Here is a 19,047-nt window from a genome sequence, read left to right as displayed (position 1 = left end):
AGGTGGCAATATTTTTGAGCTCCATATAGTAACCAGTCATTTGTTTAGGCAACAAGAAAAGGTGCGAGATCAGACTACTTTTTTCATGAAGGAATTGTGTGTGCAGTTACAGCAGATAAGAGTTGTATCCATCCGTACAGGTCACAGACTTTTATCATCTGCTTAAGAGTTTTCTCGCTGTATGTAAGACACTGACAGTTTTAGTAACTGTAATGAATCACTACCGATGAACGGTGTATAAGAGGCAAAGTGTTGCATTTCCATTTCCACAATTAATCAGCGACTGTTCCATTGTCATGTGTGTGGCTTTTTTGTGTGTGTATTTGGGTATTTTCTTGAAAGTATACAAGAAAATGTTTCCAGTTCATGGCCCAGTGATTAATGCAATATTACTCTTTGTGATGACAATAGGATTTCCTTTCACAGGGATATCTTTGCATGATAATTACCAGTAAATGAGCTGCTCATGCTCATAAAAATGCCAGAGTACTCTCAGACTAATTTTTGGTCACTCTGAGGCATCACATATTTCACCGGAAAGAAAAAATAGTTATCCCTAAAAAATATTATTGGCAGAAAATGATCTATCAAAAGTAAAAACTAAGAGCTCAACACTTTACTGGTCGCATGCTGAAGACCATGCACAAACATTGGCCTGTCGAGTGCGTGTTTTATTCAATCCCTGGCAACACATACGGCACACGTTTCGTGGACAAACAGGTCGGGTCTGCGCTCGGCGACCACGCACAGCAAGATGTGCTTTGTACCCAGAGGCTTCAGTGGCACTCCATGGAGACTGCAGCGCCAATCCCACAGGTGCGCACACACAGCAGACAGTTCGGCAGGAACACACACACACACACCAGTTCCACACATGTATGACTGTGGCAGCTTCCAGTGGGACCGGTCATGGCCGCTGTCAGGAGGTGGAATACAACTTTCGGTGAGGTGCCGAATCCACACAACTCGCTGCACGACCAAAGCTGCCATGACAACACCCTCCTGGGCAATCAGCGGACAAACACACGCGCATTTGTGACTAACTCTACATTCCTAGTGAAAAGCACATGTGGGAAAAATGTGTGGGCAACGCGTCACTCCCTAAGGTATACCAAACTCGACTCTACTATGTCTTTGGTGCCACTTTGATATATCAAGTTGACAGCACCGCCGCTACGAGGCGCTGCTTCATGAAAAAGTATACGCGAGGGCCGACTAACGTAGACTGCACATGTTGACATGTTGAGTTCCATTTGGACTACGACCTCCAAAGTTACACAGAGCCCTGCACGAGGCAGCATGTAAGAAAGCAGGGGGACTTGGGCTCCACTCCATGACAGTGCAGCACAAGCAGGACAGCCGTGACAATGCAACAGCTCCATGGGAGAAGCATGACACGCACGGACTTCAGAGGCGCGGCTGCCAAATCGCAAAACCTACGATGACGCATTACTACAACGCTTTCCTCATTTTGTTTCTGCATGCTAGCTCACTACAGAGGAGCAAATAAGTGAGAATGAAAGGCAGTCAGCACCACCACGCGGCCTGCCAGCCACAGTGGCGTGACACATAGCCGGAGCGCTCACTCTCACTGAGGTCTCCACAGAAAATGAAAGCAACAATGAGAGGCGCTGGGTAACAAGTCCCCCACATTGTTGAATTGCAGTTCCTCATGCTCCTACGGAGACAGCTGTTACGGACATGTTTCTAAGTCCTGCATCGTCAGCATAACAAACAAGAAGCAAAGGGGAGTGGTGGTGCCTTCTGCGTGCAGTGGCGTGAAATAATATCTCACCATTTGCACCTTTGTGCATAGGGGATGTCACTCCATGGCGCAGCAAATGGTGCGACCACCACCACAAGCAGCTATCGCTGAATCTCGCATTACACTCGTGCAGTAACCAGCGATTAGTTTTGAGACTGCAAATAGACTGAGTGGCTAGCAAATACAGTTAGGGTTCGACATACAAGGGTTGGATTCCAGGACGCAATCCTTGTATGTTGGAACACTTAAAAGTTACGTTTGCACTTATTTCCTAACATACACATACACACCTCATAACACATACAAGTCCCCTTCATGAACTTTCACTACGAGGACAAGGTAAACTAGACTGATGCAAGATGAAATCTTTAAATCTTGAATGTGCTTCCTCATATTGTTCTGGAACAATGCGCGCAAGCACGACATATTATTTGATGCCGCCCACCCCTTCAACCCTGTACAAATAAAAACAGAGACAGCAAGATGAATCACTGTGAAGGAACAAACTCGTGCAGTCCCACTGCAGGGCCAGAATGGCGTACACAACACAGCTGTGCTGCTCACGTGACTAGCATCTCGAGCGTATGTTGCAGCTCAAGTCGTACTGATATCTGAAAGCTGGTAGAGTTCCCTTATGCCTCTTACTCCTCCACCTAAAAAGGTACTATAAGAAGGTAAAAGTGAGGCTTATCCCCACACTTTTAAACAATGCTGGTCATTGGATATATGACTTCAGATCAGACTAGCACAAAAGGCAATGACGCATACCTGCCCTACAAATGTATACTCTAGCCACTGCCAACAGCGATTACAGAGCAAGCCTACTAAGGCATGCAAGCAAATGTTAATAGAATGCAGTCTTCTTGCAAAGAAAAGCTATGTAGTCACTATTAATGCGCCTTCATGGCAGTTCCCATGTCCAGATGGTGGTGTCATCATCAGGTCCACCTCTGATCGTTCAAGTGGCCGACCTTACCTCATCTGCATCATTCTCTCTTGCAGATTATGTCGCTAAGTGTAAAATGTACCTTAATTTTTTTTAAAGCCAGGTACATATATCCACGTGAAAGCTGTTTGTACTTAAATGAAATCCTAATTTGCTAATCAGCTGATCAAATAATAACACATCTTAACTCACAAAAAAGCACTCAGAAATTTCTATTTGCATGCCACTTAAAGGCTGTTCTAAATTTAATTACTAACCACTAACTTGTCGAGATAATTAACTGGTGTATGCTCTATGGAATACCATAGCAAATAAATTAGTGTCAGGCCAGGCATAGCTGCTTGAATGAAGTAGACAATATGGATATACAGCATGTTAGGTTGTCCAAGACTTTCACAAACATATGTCACACTACACAACTTGCCAAGAACCAGACTAAGCAAGCTGTCAAACATCACAATACAACAGTGCACCACACTAGTGAAGTGCAGAGGAATGTTTTCAATTAGCCACTTTAGCTCAACTGCAGCAAGTTCCTTGACAAAGCTGCGCCTACCCCTAACCTGTACCCTCAAAGCTGAACACCAACTCATCTTCTCAAAACAGCCATGTTTCAAAGCATGAAGAATGTGCCACAAACAAAGGATGAGTCCACACAAAGGTGCTGACTAGAGCCCCAAACAGCCTGAGCAGCAGCATCACGAGGCTTTGGAAAAGGTGGTGTTCAATTTCAACTGCCCCTCGTACTGAGTCCTTAGTGAAGCATTGCTATGCTGTCACTGAAGCAAGGTGCAGTGTAGAACACATTGTTCTGCTTGCATGCTGCACCTTTGAGCACCCCTGAAAATGTGTTGATGCTCTGTTTTCACACTGAATCATCTAACTCGATAGACATTAAATAAAAATGTTTACAATGCGAGAGATTAGGTTTGTTGTCCGGTTCAATATTGTTGCAGGATGTTAGGCACGTCATACGGCATATGCCGGTCTAGTGCTCTGCGCCGACAAAGAAGAGGTGCGGAGGGAGCGCGGGAAGCGAGTACGAGACAGATCACGAAGAAGAATCGCCGCTGCCTGTTGTGCTTCTCTAGGTCTCTTGTACCCTTGTATGGATTCTGGGCAGCCCGCCATCCCGGTACAATATAATTTTGAACCTGAGCCACTCAATGCTTTCTTTGATTGGATGCCTAAAGCCACATGCATGAAATTAATGAACCGGAAAAATCAGCAAAAGCACCTAAGCTTAGGAATGTACACCAACCATGCAAAGGAAAGTCTACACCTTTACTACAGTCTACAACTGCATAATAATAATTCAATTCCAGAAGGGTGGATTTATAGCTGTTTGAAACAAATGAAAGATACCCAGCAAAACCAATTGCCTAAATCACTCATCTCCATGGTTGTGAGCAATTCTCAATAAAGCTTCCTGCTCTGTGAGGCAGCCATTGCATGAATTATGGAGTCAGTGACAAGCATTATTATAGGGTGTGCAAGGTACAGCTTTTGCTAGGTGACACCTACTCATCATGTGTAACACCAAGTAGAAGAGTAGACAGTAATGACCTTACAACCTTCTCCACAAGTTTAAAATCACCATCAAATAATATGGGGTTAAGATATGCCACCACAACCACCGTTAGTAGTACGCCGCATATCACAAGGTGGCACTGACAATGTTCACTAGCTGTGCACCCTAGGAATCATCCAATGCTTAAAAGTGACACACTTTCCAAAGTCACAAACAAAACACCATCCTTGGCCAAAACAGAGCAGTGTGTGATCATCAATGTCAGCAACACCCTAGGCTAAAGGACACTTCTGGCCACTGTGCAGTCTTGAAATGTGCAAACATATCAGTGGACAAAAACCAGCTGCTGCAACCACAACCAGATGCTGCCCCAAGGAACAAGTGGAATTTCATCAGCCAGCCATGGCAGGTACACTGCCGCTGCTTTCACACCACTGTATTTGCATAGTGGACGCAGAGTTACAGGGATAGACGGTGCAATTCAGCAGGCAATCTGCAACACAGAAGCTAGGACCAGACAGTGTGCTGGTGCATTAGAGACTACCTTGGCAGTGGCAACAAACCAAGGGCAGTTGAGTGGGTAGTCATGTGGTTCAGAAGAGTGGGGCAGCTGCAAAGGTGTAGAGTACTTGCAACACATCAGCAAATGAGTCATGCGGGATTGAAGAGATCAATAGCGCAACAGCAGGAGCCCTTCAAGCCACTGCAAGCCAAATGAAGCGCAACAAAGGATTCCCATGTATTCAGGCGCTGCAACAAAACATAGAGAAAAGGAGGAGGAAACAACTGCGCCATTGACTTACGTGTAAGACTGGGCCTGCTGAACAGGTCCATGCAAAGCCTACAATGGAGTGAACTGAGGTGAAATTGAGTGTCACACTGAACAAAACCCGCGAGTTCCTTGTTGGCTCCTCCGGATGGGGCTAAAAAACATGTACGCACACGCGCCACTGTTCACAGTGTGTCCATCTGCTCCAAGCTGGGGTCCCAGGATGCATGGTGACCCACAGTGTCGCCAGTGGCGTACAAGTGACTAGATGGGTTGGCAGCTCGGCCACTTGCCTCCCAGGCACGGCCTGCCCAGGGACACGGCACGTCGCCCAGTGAGCCGCCGCCACAGGCAGCCAATGGGGGGCGTGGGGGACGCCAGGGCCGCGCCCAGCGGGGCCGCCGTTGCAAAGGTTTGCTCTGGCTCCACAGAGTCAGCGGAAGCACCTCAGGCGGCAACCGCCGATCGCTGCCGAAGAGCTCGTCACGAGGCCCGCTCCCCATTAAAGTCACAGTAGTGGCCACAGGTCCTGCTGGGGACGTCACGAGGCCATCTGAGGCACGACGACCCTCCCTGAAGTCTCCGGCTGACCGGTGTGGTCCCTCGGCACCGCTGCGACATGGCTCGAGGCAGGCAACAGGAGGTGGTGGCACTGGTGATGGGGCGGGCGGTGCGTCGGACAAGCTCAGCATCTGAGTGAGGCTGCACAGTGGTGGGCTGTCACGGTGTTCAGGCCGTGGTGGTGTACCCGGGGGATCCAGGTCCTCCTCGACGCCCTCGTCGATGGAGCCTGTGGCCGGTGGCGTGGCAGCGTGGTGAGGCCAGCCCTTCAGCAGCGCAGCGGCCGGCACGCGACATGTGGCCAGGTTACCGTCAGTGGTCTGGCAAAACGTGTGGCCACGCACACTGTCAATGGTCGGGTGTGCTGCCAGCGCTGCCTGTAGGTGCAGCACGGCTGCTGGCTCGTGCCGCAACGTCTGCTCGGCTACGGTGCTGGGCCGCCGGCTCGGCTCGCCCGCGGCGCCAGCCAGTCGGCGGGCGCGCTCCAGCAGCAGGAAGTAGATGGCCGAGTGGTGGTCAAAGCGCTCCTGCACCAGGGACTGCATGCACATACAGTAAACTTTCGTTTATATGAATTCGGTTCAACGAATATTTCGAAATTATGAACTTTTTAAAAATCCCCGGCAGATTTCCTATGCATTCTATGCAAAAATGTTTCAGTTGAACGACTTTACGAATAGCGAAAATTTCAGTAGAACGAACTGAATCGGTAGCCCAGGCTCGTTTTTGCAACCACTTCAACGAAGTTTTAAGCTGTGCAGCATTGGCATAGCCGATGGTAGCCCTGTGCAAACTGCCCCTGCAACGACGGTAGTGGAACGTCGCTGGCGCTTACAGCGCCACTGAGGCAGAACGACTGAGAAGAAACAAAACCGAACTGCGTCAACCACATGTATTTTTTTCTTCCTTTTTTTTTTCATTGGTTCGGGTAACATGTGCAATCGCAGGAAGACGGTTCGTTCGCCGATGTTCGCAATGAGTGCTACAAAACGGAAGTGGTTGTCCATATCAGACAAGGTGAAAATCCTTCAGCAATTAAAGGACAGTCGACAGCAAATGGACGTTAACAAAGGAGTATGGTATTGCAGCGTCGACGTTGTCAACGATCGTAAAGCGAAAATCGAAGATTGAAGGAGAGACTTCGTGCAATCCTATCAGGAAACTGCTCTGCACAGGATATTTCAAGAAAGTAGACGATGCCGTTGCGATATGGCTTCACGACTTGCGATCCTAAAACGTTCCAGTGTCCGGCCTAATGACACAGCCCAAAGCGGAGGAATCTGCTTTTCTTCTGAACGTTTGGGCCTTCGAAGCAAGCAGTGGATGGCTAACTCGATTTCAGGACAGGCACGGGATCGCGTGGAAAACGATTTGTGGCGAAAGCAAGCGAGAACCTGGAGAGATAAAAAACTTTGGGATGCAATTAATGGATATTCACCCAACGACGTTTACAACGCCGATGAAGCAGGCATATTTTATCGGACTCTACCAAACAAGACGATGGCATTTCAGAACGACAACTGCAAAGGTGGGAAGCAGTCTGAAATAAGGATTACTGCCCTGCTGTGCTGCAAAGCTAGTGGCAGCCACAAGCTCCAGCCGCTGGTGGTACGAAAATATGCGAAGCCTCGATGCTTTAAAGATGCCCCTTCCCTCCCCTGCACTTAAAGAAAAAAACAAAAAACCATGGATAACCAAGCATCTTTTCACCGAATGGCTCTAGGGCGTGAATGAAGGAATGAGGAAGGCAAAAAATAAACATTCTTTTGACTGTAGACAATTTCTCTGCACACCTCATCGATCTCTATTTAAGCAGTGTTCGTGTTGAGTACCTCCTGCCAAACTGCACTTCTCTCCTTCAACCACTAGACCTGAGCATTATTCAAAACTTGAAGGTTGAGTACCGATGGCGGCTTGTTTAACGGGTTTTAATCAACTTACGGATTGGCAACAATCTTCCAATCAATGTCAAGCAGGCAGCCGAGATGGTAACAGGCTCCTGGTGGAAGGTAACACTAGCTACGATTCGAAACTGTTGGCTCAAGTCTGGCCTTTGACCTCTGTGTGGTGAAAGTGAGCAAGAGGAACAGCAGCGCGACAAGGTGATCGACCTCGGGATGTGGTCGGAGGTCTGCCATGAGCTAAATGTTGACAGTAACACTTCATTTGAAGACTATGCTCAGTGTGATAGTCAACTGGTCACCTGTGCTGAGCAAATACATCAGGAGATTGTTTCCAGTGTTCGTGATAAAGAAGAGCGCGACGAAGAAGAGGAAATGACAGAGCCAGATACTAAACCTGTGACTGTAGTTGAGGTTGTAGGATGCCTCGCAAAGTTGCGAGACTTTTTGTCTCAGCAACAAGCTGTGCCAGAAAATGTTTACAAAAACATGGACTCTCTGGACAGTTTTGTTTTTGTGACCTGTGCAAGCGAAAATTACATACATATAGAGATGTATTTAACTCAATAAATTGGATTTAAAGTTTTGATTTGATGTGTACGGTGTGTTATGTGATTCCATATCTTTTTCTATTTATTTATTTATTTTTTATTTTTTGTGAATAAGCAGTCAATGATGTCACTGAGAATTGGAAAACTAGAAAGCTCCGCGAGCATACTGCTGCATTTGAGCCGGAAAAAACTTTCAATGATGGCGAAACTGCGCTTTTTTTTTTTTTCAAGGAACTCCCGAACAAAACTATAGCATTTAAGAGGGATCCCTGCATCGGCGGCAAATGCAGCAAAGAATGAGTGACGATTCTTCTTGCAGCAAACATAACCAAAACGGAGTGCCTGCCTCTGCTTGTGATTGGCAGGTCCTGAAAACCTAGATGTTTTCGAAGAAGCCTTCCAGTTTACTAGTACACGAATCGTGAGGCATGGATGGCCGTGGAGATATTTAGAGAATGGCTGCATAAGCTGGACTGTCAGTTCCAGGCGAACGACCGGAAGGTGTTGATGGTTGTTGATAATTTCAGCGCACACTGCAACGTTTCTGGACTACAGGCTGTAAAGCTAGCCTTCTTTCCTCCAAACACTGCTGCTGTCTTGCAGCCTGTGGACCAGGGGGTTATTCAGTTCGTCAAGACGAAGTATAGGAGGCCTATCCTGGAAAGGATGCTCCTGTGCAATGAGGCTACGAAAACGTATGAAATGTCTCTTCTCAGCGTCGTGCACATATTAGCTTATGATTGGGACAGTACGCCACCGCAGGTTATCGCCAACTGTTTCTGTCACTGTAGCTTTTGCTCAGTCTGATGCAGATGAACCAGTGCGCACTACTGACGAGTGCGCCAATGCACTGTCTAATGACGATCGTTTTGAAAGCTCACTTCCTTAACAAATGCATCTTGAGGACTATATCAACAAAGGCACGGGTGTGGCCATCGCTGGGTCATTAATGGAGGACGAGGTTGTCGAAAATGTGCTCGGTGCCTCGGACAACGAATCCTTAGAAGGCGACACCGCATGTGAGAAGCTGCAATAAGCACCACGCACACGGTGAGAGAGGCCACGGAGGCTCTTGTCGTTCTGGAACAATTCTGCTTCGAGACTTACAACAGCATTCGCGCAGCGAAGCATCTCACAGAACTGTGCAAAATCGTAGCTGACACACAGCTTTCGCGTTAAAGGCAGGTGATTATTTCTGAGTTTTTCTCCAAATAAATCTGCAGCAATGGAATGGTTTCGCACAATTTTCTCGAGGTCATTCGATAATTCCAACTTTTTTCCGGTGCCTTGAAGTTCGAATTAACGAGATTTTACTGTATCAAAATATTGTGTTTAAATTTTTTTAGGGGGGGGGGGGGGGGGGGGGGGGCTCTTTTACAACATTTTGTGCTATATGAATGCAACAAACTCCTCTATTTTAACTAACTGAGCATCAAATTTTAAAATTTTCACTTTGTTATACTAAAAGCTCCCCCACCCCCCTCCCTTAGAAAATTTGATACAGACAAAACTAACTCTCCTTTTGCTTTGTTTCATTCGATAATTCACTATATCTATGTACATTACATCCACAAAAGTTCAAGCAATCTGCTGCAGATGCGATATTACCTCCAATTCTTTTGCAACACGTCCTCCAATTGCATGCTGTCAAGCAGTCCCTTGCTCGTATGCTAGACAAGATGTGTAAACCAAATTTAAATCCCACTAGCGAGTTTCAGCTACTGCTGAAATTCACTAAGGTGGCATTCTAGTCTAGTTGGTGTAACACAGCAAAAACACTGCGCGGGACAGAGAATACACAGTGAGGGGAAAAGTGTCTCTCACTATGTCCCGTTTTTCCCGCATTGTACTTCTTCGCCAGCACTGAAACATTCTTTAATTGCCACCTCGTAATTCTTTTTTCCATCTCAATGTGTTTACAGCATGTTTACAGAGACAGTCTTTAATGACGAGGAAGAAAAATCACAGCACGATCTGCAAGTAGCGTGTGTTAAGAAGAAAAACCTGTGCTTAGTGCTTCCCTGCATTTTCAGCCAACCCGACACGGAGGCTGCTTACCTGCTGCGTGCGGGCTGGATCGATACCGAGACTCTGCATGAGGCGTAGGACACCATCGTCGAGAATCCCTCGACGTGCAGCCTCCCGGTCAGAAGGTGCAGCCGGTGCCATGGGAGCATGCATGCCCGCCGGCTGGAGCCAACGGTGCCGCTTGACCTGCTCCACGGTCAGCCGCCGGCTCGGTTCCAGCACCAGCATCTTGCGGATCAAGTGCTCACACTCTGCCAACCAAATGACATATAAAAGCACCCTTGATCCACGCTTCCATAAATATGCATTTTATTCTCTCATATCAAAGTTCAGTGCCTTCTAGTATGAAGGGACATCTTTTGAGTACACTTCCTTCACAGTCCTTAAAATGATTAATAATTTTGAATTTTTGCTAGAGGTCAAGAAATTTAAATTGGCCTATGACCACTGAGACTGTTCAGTTTAGTTCATACGGTTTGATGTATCAAAGTAACTGAGCCTAAAAGGAATGCCCTAGAGGTAGGCTCCGGATAATTCAGACTACCTGGGTTTCTTTAAGGGGGGGACCTGGGTCTTTGTGAAAATCGGCCTAAAATCGAATTTTCAATGTCTCCATTTTTGGTATCCTGACATATATCTGCACCTATTTACAAATTTTGATGCAAAAATAATCAGTATATTTTACTTTAGATGAGCCGAAAGAACTTCAACCGCGATCACGGCTCTTTAAATTGAGGACAAATTGTGGCCGAATTCTGCCATCCGTAGCTTGGGAACGACGCCTGCCAGCGGCGCCATTTTGGCTTTGTTTGAAAGTTTGTGCTTCAAGCTTCCTTTTTATATCTAGCAGCAACATTGAGGTTGCACCAGTCGCGAAGAAAACGATCACAAAGAAAATGTGCAGTGCACATTGCTATTGGCCAGTTGGAACACGTGACCAACTTAGCGGCTTGCGATTGGCTGGATCAGAGCAGGTGACCGCGGGCGTGCAACGAAGACGCCATTTTGTCAAGTCCTGTCCAATGCTGTACCAAGCCTGGAGGTCTGACAAAATTCTATTCTGAAAACCGCTTTGGGCGGAAGCAAAGAAAAATAAAAAAGTGCGCAGATGAATCCGCGATGCTATGCAATCGACTGAGGGCGCTATGTCACCGAAAAACATCGCATCTCCGGCTTTGCTGGACTGCCTGAGCAGCGCGTCAGTGCACGACTTTGGCACCGAAAAGTCTGAAGGAGAATTGACGCCACTTCGACATGTAGAGGATGCCCGGCCATTGAGTGCGGACACTGCAACACCGGCAAATTGCACCTCGCCGGCACCGTTCGGCTGCCTGCATAGCGAGCCTCTTCGCAGTAGCTCCGTTGATCGCATACGGATTAACAGAGCACTCATGACAAGCAGCGCAGTGCAACACGTGAGTGCCCGTAAGGAAGCTGTGCTTCAACAGATTGATACAACGCCAGCAAAGGAAAGAAAGATAAAGCATTTCAAGAGCAGTCACGGTGAGGAAGCATCACCTCTGTCAGCTGCCAATTATGTTATAGCCGATCTTGCCGCTGTGAACGCGCTTGTAAGCATTGTGGCATGCAAAACGTGCCGTGGGAGTATGGAGGTAGTGCGAGATGATTGGGATTATGACCTTGCAAAACCTGTGGTGAAGTGGTGTCCGAGTGAAGCTCACCGAGGATTGACGGCGCAAAGCGTTGCAATCAAAAGTGCAATCTCATTGAAGTAAACATTCTCGCGGGACGAGCAATGCTTTCAGCTAGCAACGGCCAAACGGCCATGAACGATACATTTTCAGCCATGAGGCTGCCTGGACGAGCCATGCATAAGAAAACTTTTCAGGATCACCTGAAAAACACCCTAAAGCCTGCTGCCACACAAGCTGCAGAGACCGCGATGGGGCAGTGCGCACGTGAAGTGGCGACTCTGTACGAAGAGTTGTGGTTTGGCCACCGAAACAGTATCGCTGTATGCTTCGACATGACATGGATGACGCAGGGCCACTCGTCGCATATTGGCGTTGGAGCTGTGGTCGAGCTGCCCATCGGCGATGTGCTGGACTATGTTGTCCTTAGTAATTTTTGCTTAGGCTGTGAACTCGGTCCCAAACCTGACACTGGGGGATATGAGGAGTGGAAGAAAAAGCACCAGTGTCAGAAGAACACTGAGTGCATATCGGGGCAAATGGGGGTTGAGACGAGCCTCATTTTATTCCAAAGATCTATTGAGTGCCACAATCTCCGCTACATAACTGTTCTCTGTGATGGGAACAGTCGCACATTTGATGCCTTGAACCAAGCAGAAATTTATTGGGTTTATCCCAGTGCAGAAAGAAGACTGTGTAAATTACGTAAAAAAAGAGAATGGGAACAGCTTTGCAAAATCTTGTGCAAAAGCACAAAACTGAAAGCGGTCGAAGCCTAGGAGGAAAAGCCTGGCTCACTGGGGACTTGATTGCAAAGTTGAACACATATTATGGCGGTGCCCTCAAGTTGCACAAAAGTGATGTAAGCAACATGCAAAGAGCTGTCATGGCTACATATCACTATGTGACATCTACAAATCATCACCCTAACCACTCATTGTGCCAACTGGCACAGAGTCATGTTGTCAGCACAATGCTGTGCTTGCAAAAGGAGAACAACCACCCAAACACAGCTACAATTTTCCAAGTAAGTTGCCTCAGCCCTCAAAAGCACACCATGCTCTGTGATGCTGAGGTAGCTGATGTGCAGGCCAGAGTGCTGTGCGAAAACTTCATTGCTGGGAACCGGCTGAGTAAAGGTGCCTGCGACACCAGGCTGGCAGTAGTTTTGATAATGCCTGCTTCTCCGCTTTCCACTAGCAATCAAAGAGTCAGCATATGCATCACTTTCGGAGTTTAAGTCGTGAAAATTATCCGTGTTTGCATCAAAGCTGCAGAAAAAAAAATGTTTTTCAACTTCAAATCCAAATCTCAAAGCGGTAAATATGTCGATTGTAGCCAGACAAGTGACACAAAAGCCAGGAAATGCCAAACTATATGATTTTGCTAACAACAAAAATTTGGCAGCTGTCCACAGTGTCCCTTACAGGGAAGTGAATAGCCCAACTTGTAGTTTGAACCGTCCAAAGTACTACCTTAAAGGAGTACTATGTGTTAGTGAGCAGATGTTTGAATTAGTAAACTTTTTATTCTGCACTCATAATCCAATTCCAAACTCAAGCCCTTTACTAGACACGTGTGTATTGAAAGGTGAACACTGCACATTTTCCTACATAGCATAAACTCCACTCACCGGTCGACATGAAGAAGGGTATGCGGAAGCGCCCAGAGAGCACTCGACTGCGCAACACCTGCAGGCTGCTGCCATCGAAGGGCAGCGCCCCGCACACCAGCACGTAGAGTACCACGCCCAGGCTCTGCACAGAGTTCCCCCGCAAGCGTGTCATGCCTTGTACACGAACTTTTCATGGGGCACCTTGTCCAACAGTCACTAGACACCTCAACTTGTGCCTGTGTGCATGAGAGCAGCACCAGGGCGATTACAGCAGTTGAGTCTTATTCCCTTTCAGACGGCCCGCTAAACTCCCGAGCAAGCATCTCTACTGGCCCACAGAATGAAGGAGCCAGCAGATAAGAGGAAGTTTTCTGCTAAGTGCTGTCGGGCTGCCCAGTTGAGCCATCAGCTCAGCTCTTCTGGCAAATCGTGTTACCGGGGGACGTAAATACCCAGGAGAGAATTAAGAAGTGCGCAATTGTAGTTCTCAAAGGTTTTGCACCTGTAACCCCGAGGCACTTGTGCACTCCTTCCTTGTTAACGTGTCCTCTTCCCACTGGTTTTCACCTTCAACTATGCACCAACAGGCCCAACAAGCTACGTTTCTTGAACACTGTAAAGAAGGAACCGCGTTTTTCTCCAAGTCGTGTCACTGCCGGAACAAGCCTGTCATATATTGGTATGTTGTTGCTTTTTCTTTGCTTTCCCCCTTTTCACCTATGCAATGCAGATAAGTCACCACAGTGGCTGAGCGCCGCTGTCCTTCAGTGTTTCCTGTCACTCCCCTTCGGTTGTATGTATATACGTAATTGAGAAATTGAATTTTCCTGGAATGTATTAACCACGAGAAAAATAGTGCAACTCTATGGGAGATCTTTTTAATGCCTAAGACTTTGAGCATATAAACCGGGAAATCATACGAGCCGGCAACGTATCAAAGTGCGACTGTGTTTGTTCTTTTGTGTCTTTTGTGCCATCATCCCTCCGTGCACTTAGCCCTTCCCTCGTAATTTAACTTAACTGGAGGAGGTATCCCATAGAAGAATAAGGGCTGGGGCGGCCCTAACCCCGCCGGTCATATGCCGATGGGGTTCACAAGACATAGGACTGACCACCTGCCCGAACTGTTCCACACCGGCTGCAGAGGTGGATGTTCGCCACCTGCTGTGGACTTGTGCAGGGACAAAGGCGTCAAGGATACGGATTCTACAGGAAGTGGGACTGTCGGCGACAAAGGGGGAGGATTTCTCCAAGAGGTAAACAGACCACACCAAGAGCAAGAGTCTTCTCGAGTTTCTGGAAGAAAAAGCTTTACATGATTTTCTACAATATGCATTATGACAAGTTTGCGGGAAAAAAAAAAACTACTACTTTCATTTTTGAGGCACAGTCGAGCCCAGACATATTGAAGCTAGACATCTTAAACTATAGGCTGTACTGAACACACAGATCACTTTATTGAAGATACAACAGGAAAGCACAGGAAAGTTGCATGTTACATCAAACCCCAGTTTCACTGGTCGTTCAATATAAAGAATGGCACGTTGGACGGCTGCAAGTGTCACTTCGCTTAATGGCACTCTTCAATCACTTTTCACACATGAAGACAAGTCAAGAGAGCAACCTTGGACACCAGATGGCAGTTATTGCCATCAGGTGTGAAACTGACTACCTGAACTTGCCGTTTGCCTGCGGGCGGTCTTGGATCTCTTGTAACCAATTTTCAAATACATCAAAGTCATGATGTAAAGCGAACCTAAATAATTAATCCATACTGATGGCCCTCGCCAGGTGAGCTCTTCGTTAGCTTCACAACATGAGGCAGGGCGGAAACCAAGTGAACTTTAATTTTAGTGAGACTATTCGATTCGCTGGTAACAGGATTAGACATCCTATGATAGGCAGTGACTTGTCGTGAAGAACCAACTATGATGGCTCTGATGCAAAGCAGCTTAGGACTAAGAATGTCTAGCGAAAAGCATGCACCTACCATGCCGGCAGGGTGGCTACAGAAAGCATCAATGTAACCTTGCTACTTGGTAACAAGTAGTGTTATCTACAGTCCAGCCCAGTTATAGAGAAGCCACTTATAGCGAAATAGCAGTTATAACGAAGGGATTTCAATTTCCCACTCCCATTTTTGCATTTTCAATACAATTTGGGTATGGCTCTAACAAAGTAATGAAAGAGTCTCAGCGAATATAGGAAAGAGATTTTGTAGCAGGTGAAAAAATATATACGTTTCTACTGATAAACAGAAATGTTTTACACTTTTCAGAGAAATTTTGGTACGAAAATAAGAGCGAAACCTGGCTGATGGCCACGTGCCCGCCGTCGTCTGCACAGCCGCAAAATGAAAGGTTACTGCACTGCATAGCTTGGCTCACTGCACCCATTGTTCCTTGATTTCTCGGCTATGTTGAGTTTCGCAAGCTGATGACCACCTCAGTGGTTGATGCTCTAGGGATGTTCCTCGGGAGTCCGGAGGAAGACTTGACTATATATTTGGATGTGGAGGCTGCAATCCTGAAGTCGGTGCTCAGGAAGCATGTTCAGGCAACACTGGACCACTTCTTCCAGCGGCGATAAATCAATTTGCCCACAGTCGACGACCAATCTTTCGGACTCACTAGGGACCACAAACACATACGAGAAATCAAATTTCCAATTGCCACATAGTGGAGGAAGGAGGCAGCAGTTTTGTGCCCATTCTGATACTTCACTGACTGACTCACCGTGCAGTATTCTCACAGGCAGTGGGCAGCAACTGGTGTTTCGATGGCTGCATTACCAGCGACATTTTGCGAGCGAACGCACTCATATACTCATAGTATATTCAAGCACTCATATACTATGCAGCATGCCACGATGCCGTGAAAAAGTCAGAATAATCAAGCATGTCAAGCCAAAATTTCGGTCAGCAACTTTTTTTTTCTTTTACGAGTTTACATATAGTGAAATAGCAGATATAGCAGTCATTTTCCATTCCCACCGGCTTCGTTATAACCAGGCTACACTGTACTGCTATATTTATTTTTCATGTTATTTATTTAGGAATACTGTCAACCCTCATTTGAGGGTCATTACAGGAAGGGAAATTAAAACAAATATATGCACAAATATTAAGTTCTAGCTCTGTTGATCTACTTTGCAATTTCCTTTGAGCTCTTAATTTTCAGAGCATTTAATTGTCATCACATCAACCCAGTACATTCCAAATCGTAATAAAGGATGGGGACAAGTATACGTAATAATGTGATCCAGTGTACGCTGGCCTATAATGATGGTTCTGACAATGGCTAAAACTTCGTGCATGCGACCCACAGTCGCCAATGTGTGGCAGCTCTTTCCAGTGCACTTCGTTGATGAAGGCATTACGGAATTCAATTTTATACTCTTAACAGCAGGACGTTATTGTGCTGGCAGCAAACAAGATTAGACGTTTCTGAAACAAGCGGTGGCTAGTTTGAAACCGTCTTCCATTGCAGCTTCAGCGGGCAAGCACATTAGGCCCAGCAACATCGACTAATACAGTCACCCGGCATGCCATGCATCACTGCAGGAAAAGCGCTTCTGGTGTAGGTACAGTCATGTCGTTCCTCTACGCCACAGGTAAACAATGAAAATTCTTTGTTTTTCCCATAATGATGCAGATGCCTAATAAAGACATTTGTGCCGCTGAGTGAAAGCAGTTCTACTTTATAAATGGGGCCTTGGCAGAAAGATATGTTGCTGACGTGGTCGTCCCGCACGTCGTAAAACGTCTTTGAAGAGTTCGAGCAGGCAAATTCAAGCCGCGTCGTCAAAATTATCGTTTTCAAGACGTATGTGTAGCCGACTTAACACGCAGTCACGGGAGTGCACGTGGGACTCATCAAGCCATCGTTTTAATGCCAAAAGTTCTGATTGTGCAGTCTCAGTACTAGTACCACATTTCCTCGCACAACTAGCCATAATCTTCCACCAAGGCTTATAAAGAAGGCTTAGCCAGGTTTAACTCTTGTAATACCATGAAAGGTTATGCGCAAAAAAGACAACACAAAAAAAGATAAACATGACAGGACGAGCGCACGTCCTGTTGTGTTTATCTTTCTTCGTGTGTTCTCTTTTGCGCATAACCTTTCATGGCATTACAAGTTTAAGCCCACTAGCCCGACAACAACTATTGCTGAGGTTTAACTCTGCTATATCTAATGATACGAGCGAAAGTTCTGTTTTGCATGGAGACACTTGGTTAGACGTGGTGAATCTCAGGGCTGACACAATCGCACAGGCCGCAGCACTCAGCCTAGCACAGCGTTCTTGATGATAACCTTTATTGTTTGGCCAAGCGAACTTCCTTGTATTTAGGTGTCTCTTCTCGTTTAGCTCGTTGCTCTCGCAAAAGTTTCACATGGCAAGCAATGTCGGCCGAGTTGTCAGATGCAGCCTGGCGTCTGTGCTGAACTGCTCTTGCACTAGATTCGTTGCGCCGCTAATAACAGTTCAGCAAGTGCAGAGCGAGAGCAGTTGCAGCGCTCGATATATGGCTAGTCACGCCGTCTGGCAAATGCAGCGCCACGGCAACGCAGGAGACGAGAACACACACACAGCCGCTCCTAGTGGTTTCAAGATCACTGTGTGAGTTTGCTGACCTTGAAAGTTGTAGCTCAGAAAGTACAGCTTTCGCCTCATAACCTTTACTCGCATATTTTATGCTTCCTGGTGTGGACTACTGCAGGTGCATGAGAGGCAGGCTTGAGGTGATCGGTATGACTGCACTGTCAAGTGTTCCTCCAAAAAGACCTCAATGTTTTGGAAACCTTACAAATGAGAAAAATGATACCGATGATGTCAACACGTTTTTCAATACTTCGAGTGAGTTGGTCAAAATGGCCTCAAAGAGGAAACTGAGGCACAGCCGCAAATGTTCCTCAGGTACTCTTTGGCTTCTGAAGTAAAGTTGGGCAGTGACGCCATATCCTCAGAATCACTGCTGCATACACAGATCATTCCTCATTTAGTCAATTAATCTATATATTAGTTGGTTAATCAGCACAGGATCAATCAAATCAACCATTGGCGTAACAGAATCACGAGATCTGCCACATTTCATTGCACGTGCCATGCTTGTGGAGCAGCCATACCCAACTTCAATGTTCCACTGCTCCCACAGCGAATTTAGAATCGATACCATGCAGGAAAAATAAGAAAAACAACCAAGAAAATTATATTGTAGTTCCCTAGCTTCAAACAGATACTACACCATATTTAAAAGTTGTACCGGAGCGTTCAAATTGACAATCGCACGGTCTACGAGTGCAGCAGGAAAATAGCCGTGGCCCACAGTTCCTGGTAGGCAGGGTAGCGTGACATGACAAAAGGCATCCTCACCCAGACGTCCACCTCTGGGCCCACATATCGCTTTCCCTCGAACACCTCGGGTGCTGCATACGGCGGGCTGCCACACCACGTTGTGAGGTGACCCGTTGGTGAGAAGAAGTTGCTGAAGCCAAAGTCTGCATGCGGGCAGGCAGTAAAACAAACTACTGCACTTCTGCACTAAACCCAAGAGGTATGAACAAAAAAAGTGGCCGTTAAACAAAACCACACAGCACACTTCCACAAGAAGCTTAACACAGCAGGCTCCCTCGAACAATTTCTGACAGGTTGACTGCAACAACGGTTTGCACCCCTTCAACTGAACCACTTGAGTATAGCCACCTGTGAGTGCCATTAATTTTGAGTT

At 46.6% G+C, this 19,047-nt stretch overlaps 1 protein-coding gene across 3 annotated transcripts in view; it reads right to left on the bottom strand.

Moving 5' to 3' along the window:
- Nucleotides 1-650: 650 nt before the first annotated feature.
- The window catches only part of LOC146185092 (serine/threonine-protein kinase SIK2-like), a 30,507-nt gene continuing 12,110 nt past the window's right edge, over nucleotides 651-19,047 (bottom strand). For all 3 annotated transcript variants that reach the window (XM_084606080.1, XM_084606083.1, XM_084606081.1), the window contains exons 6-9: nucleotides 18,693-18,817; nucleotides 13,338-13,461; nucleotides 10,083-10,303; nucleotides 651-6,111 (exon numbers count right to left, since the gene is read on the bottom strand). In XM_084606080.1, the coding sequence (XP_084462206.1) occupies nucleotides 5,197-6,111; nucleotides 10,083-10,303; nucleotides 13,338-13,461; nucleotides 18,693-18,817 (1,385 nt within the window). In that variant the 3' untranslated portion in view covers nucleotides 651-5,196. The remainder of the gene's footprint in view (nucleotides 6,112-10,082; nucleotides 10,304-13,337; nucleotides 13,462-18,692; nucleotides 18,818-19,047) is intronic.

Source organism: Amblyomma maculatum, chromosome 6 (assembly GCF_055883805.1).
Source record: "Amblyomma maculatum isolate TAMU_Amacu chromosome 6, ASM5588380v1, whole genome shotgun sequence".
Taxonomy (NCBI): domain Eukaryota; kingdom Metazoa; phylum Arthropoda; class Arachnida; order Ixodida; family Ixodidae; genus Amblyomma; species Amblyomma maculatum.
This window is presented reverse-complemented; position numbering and strand designations above follow the sequence as displayed.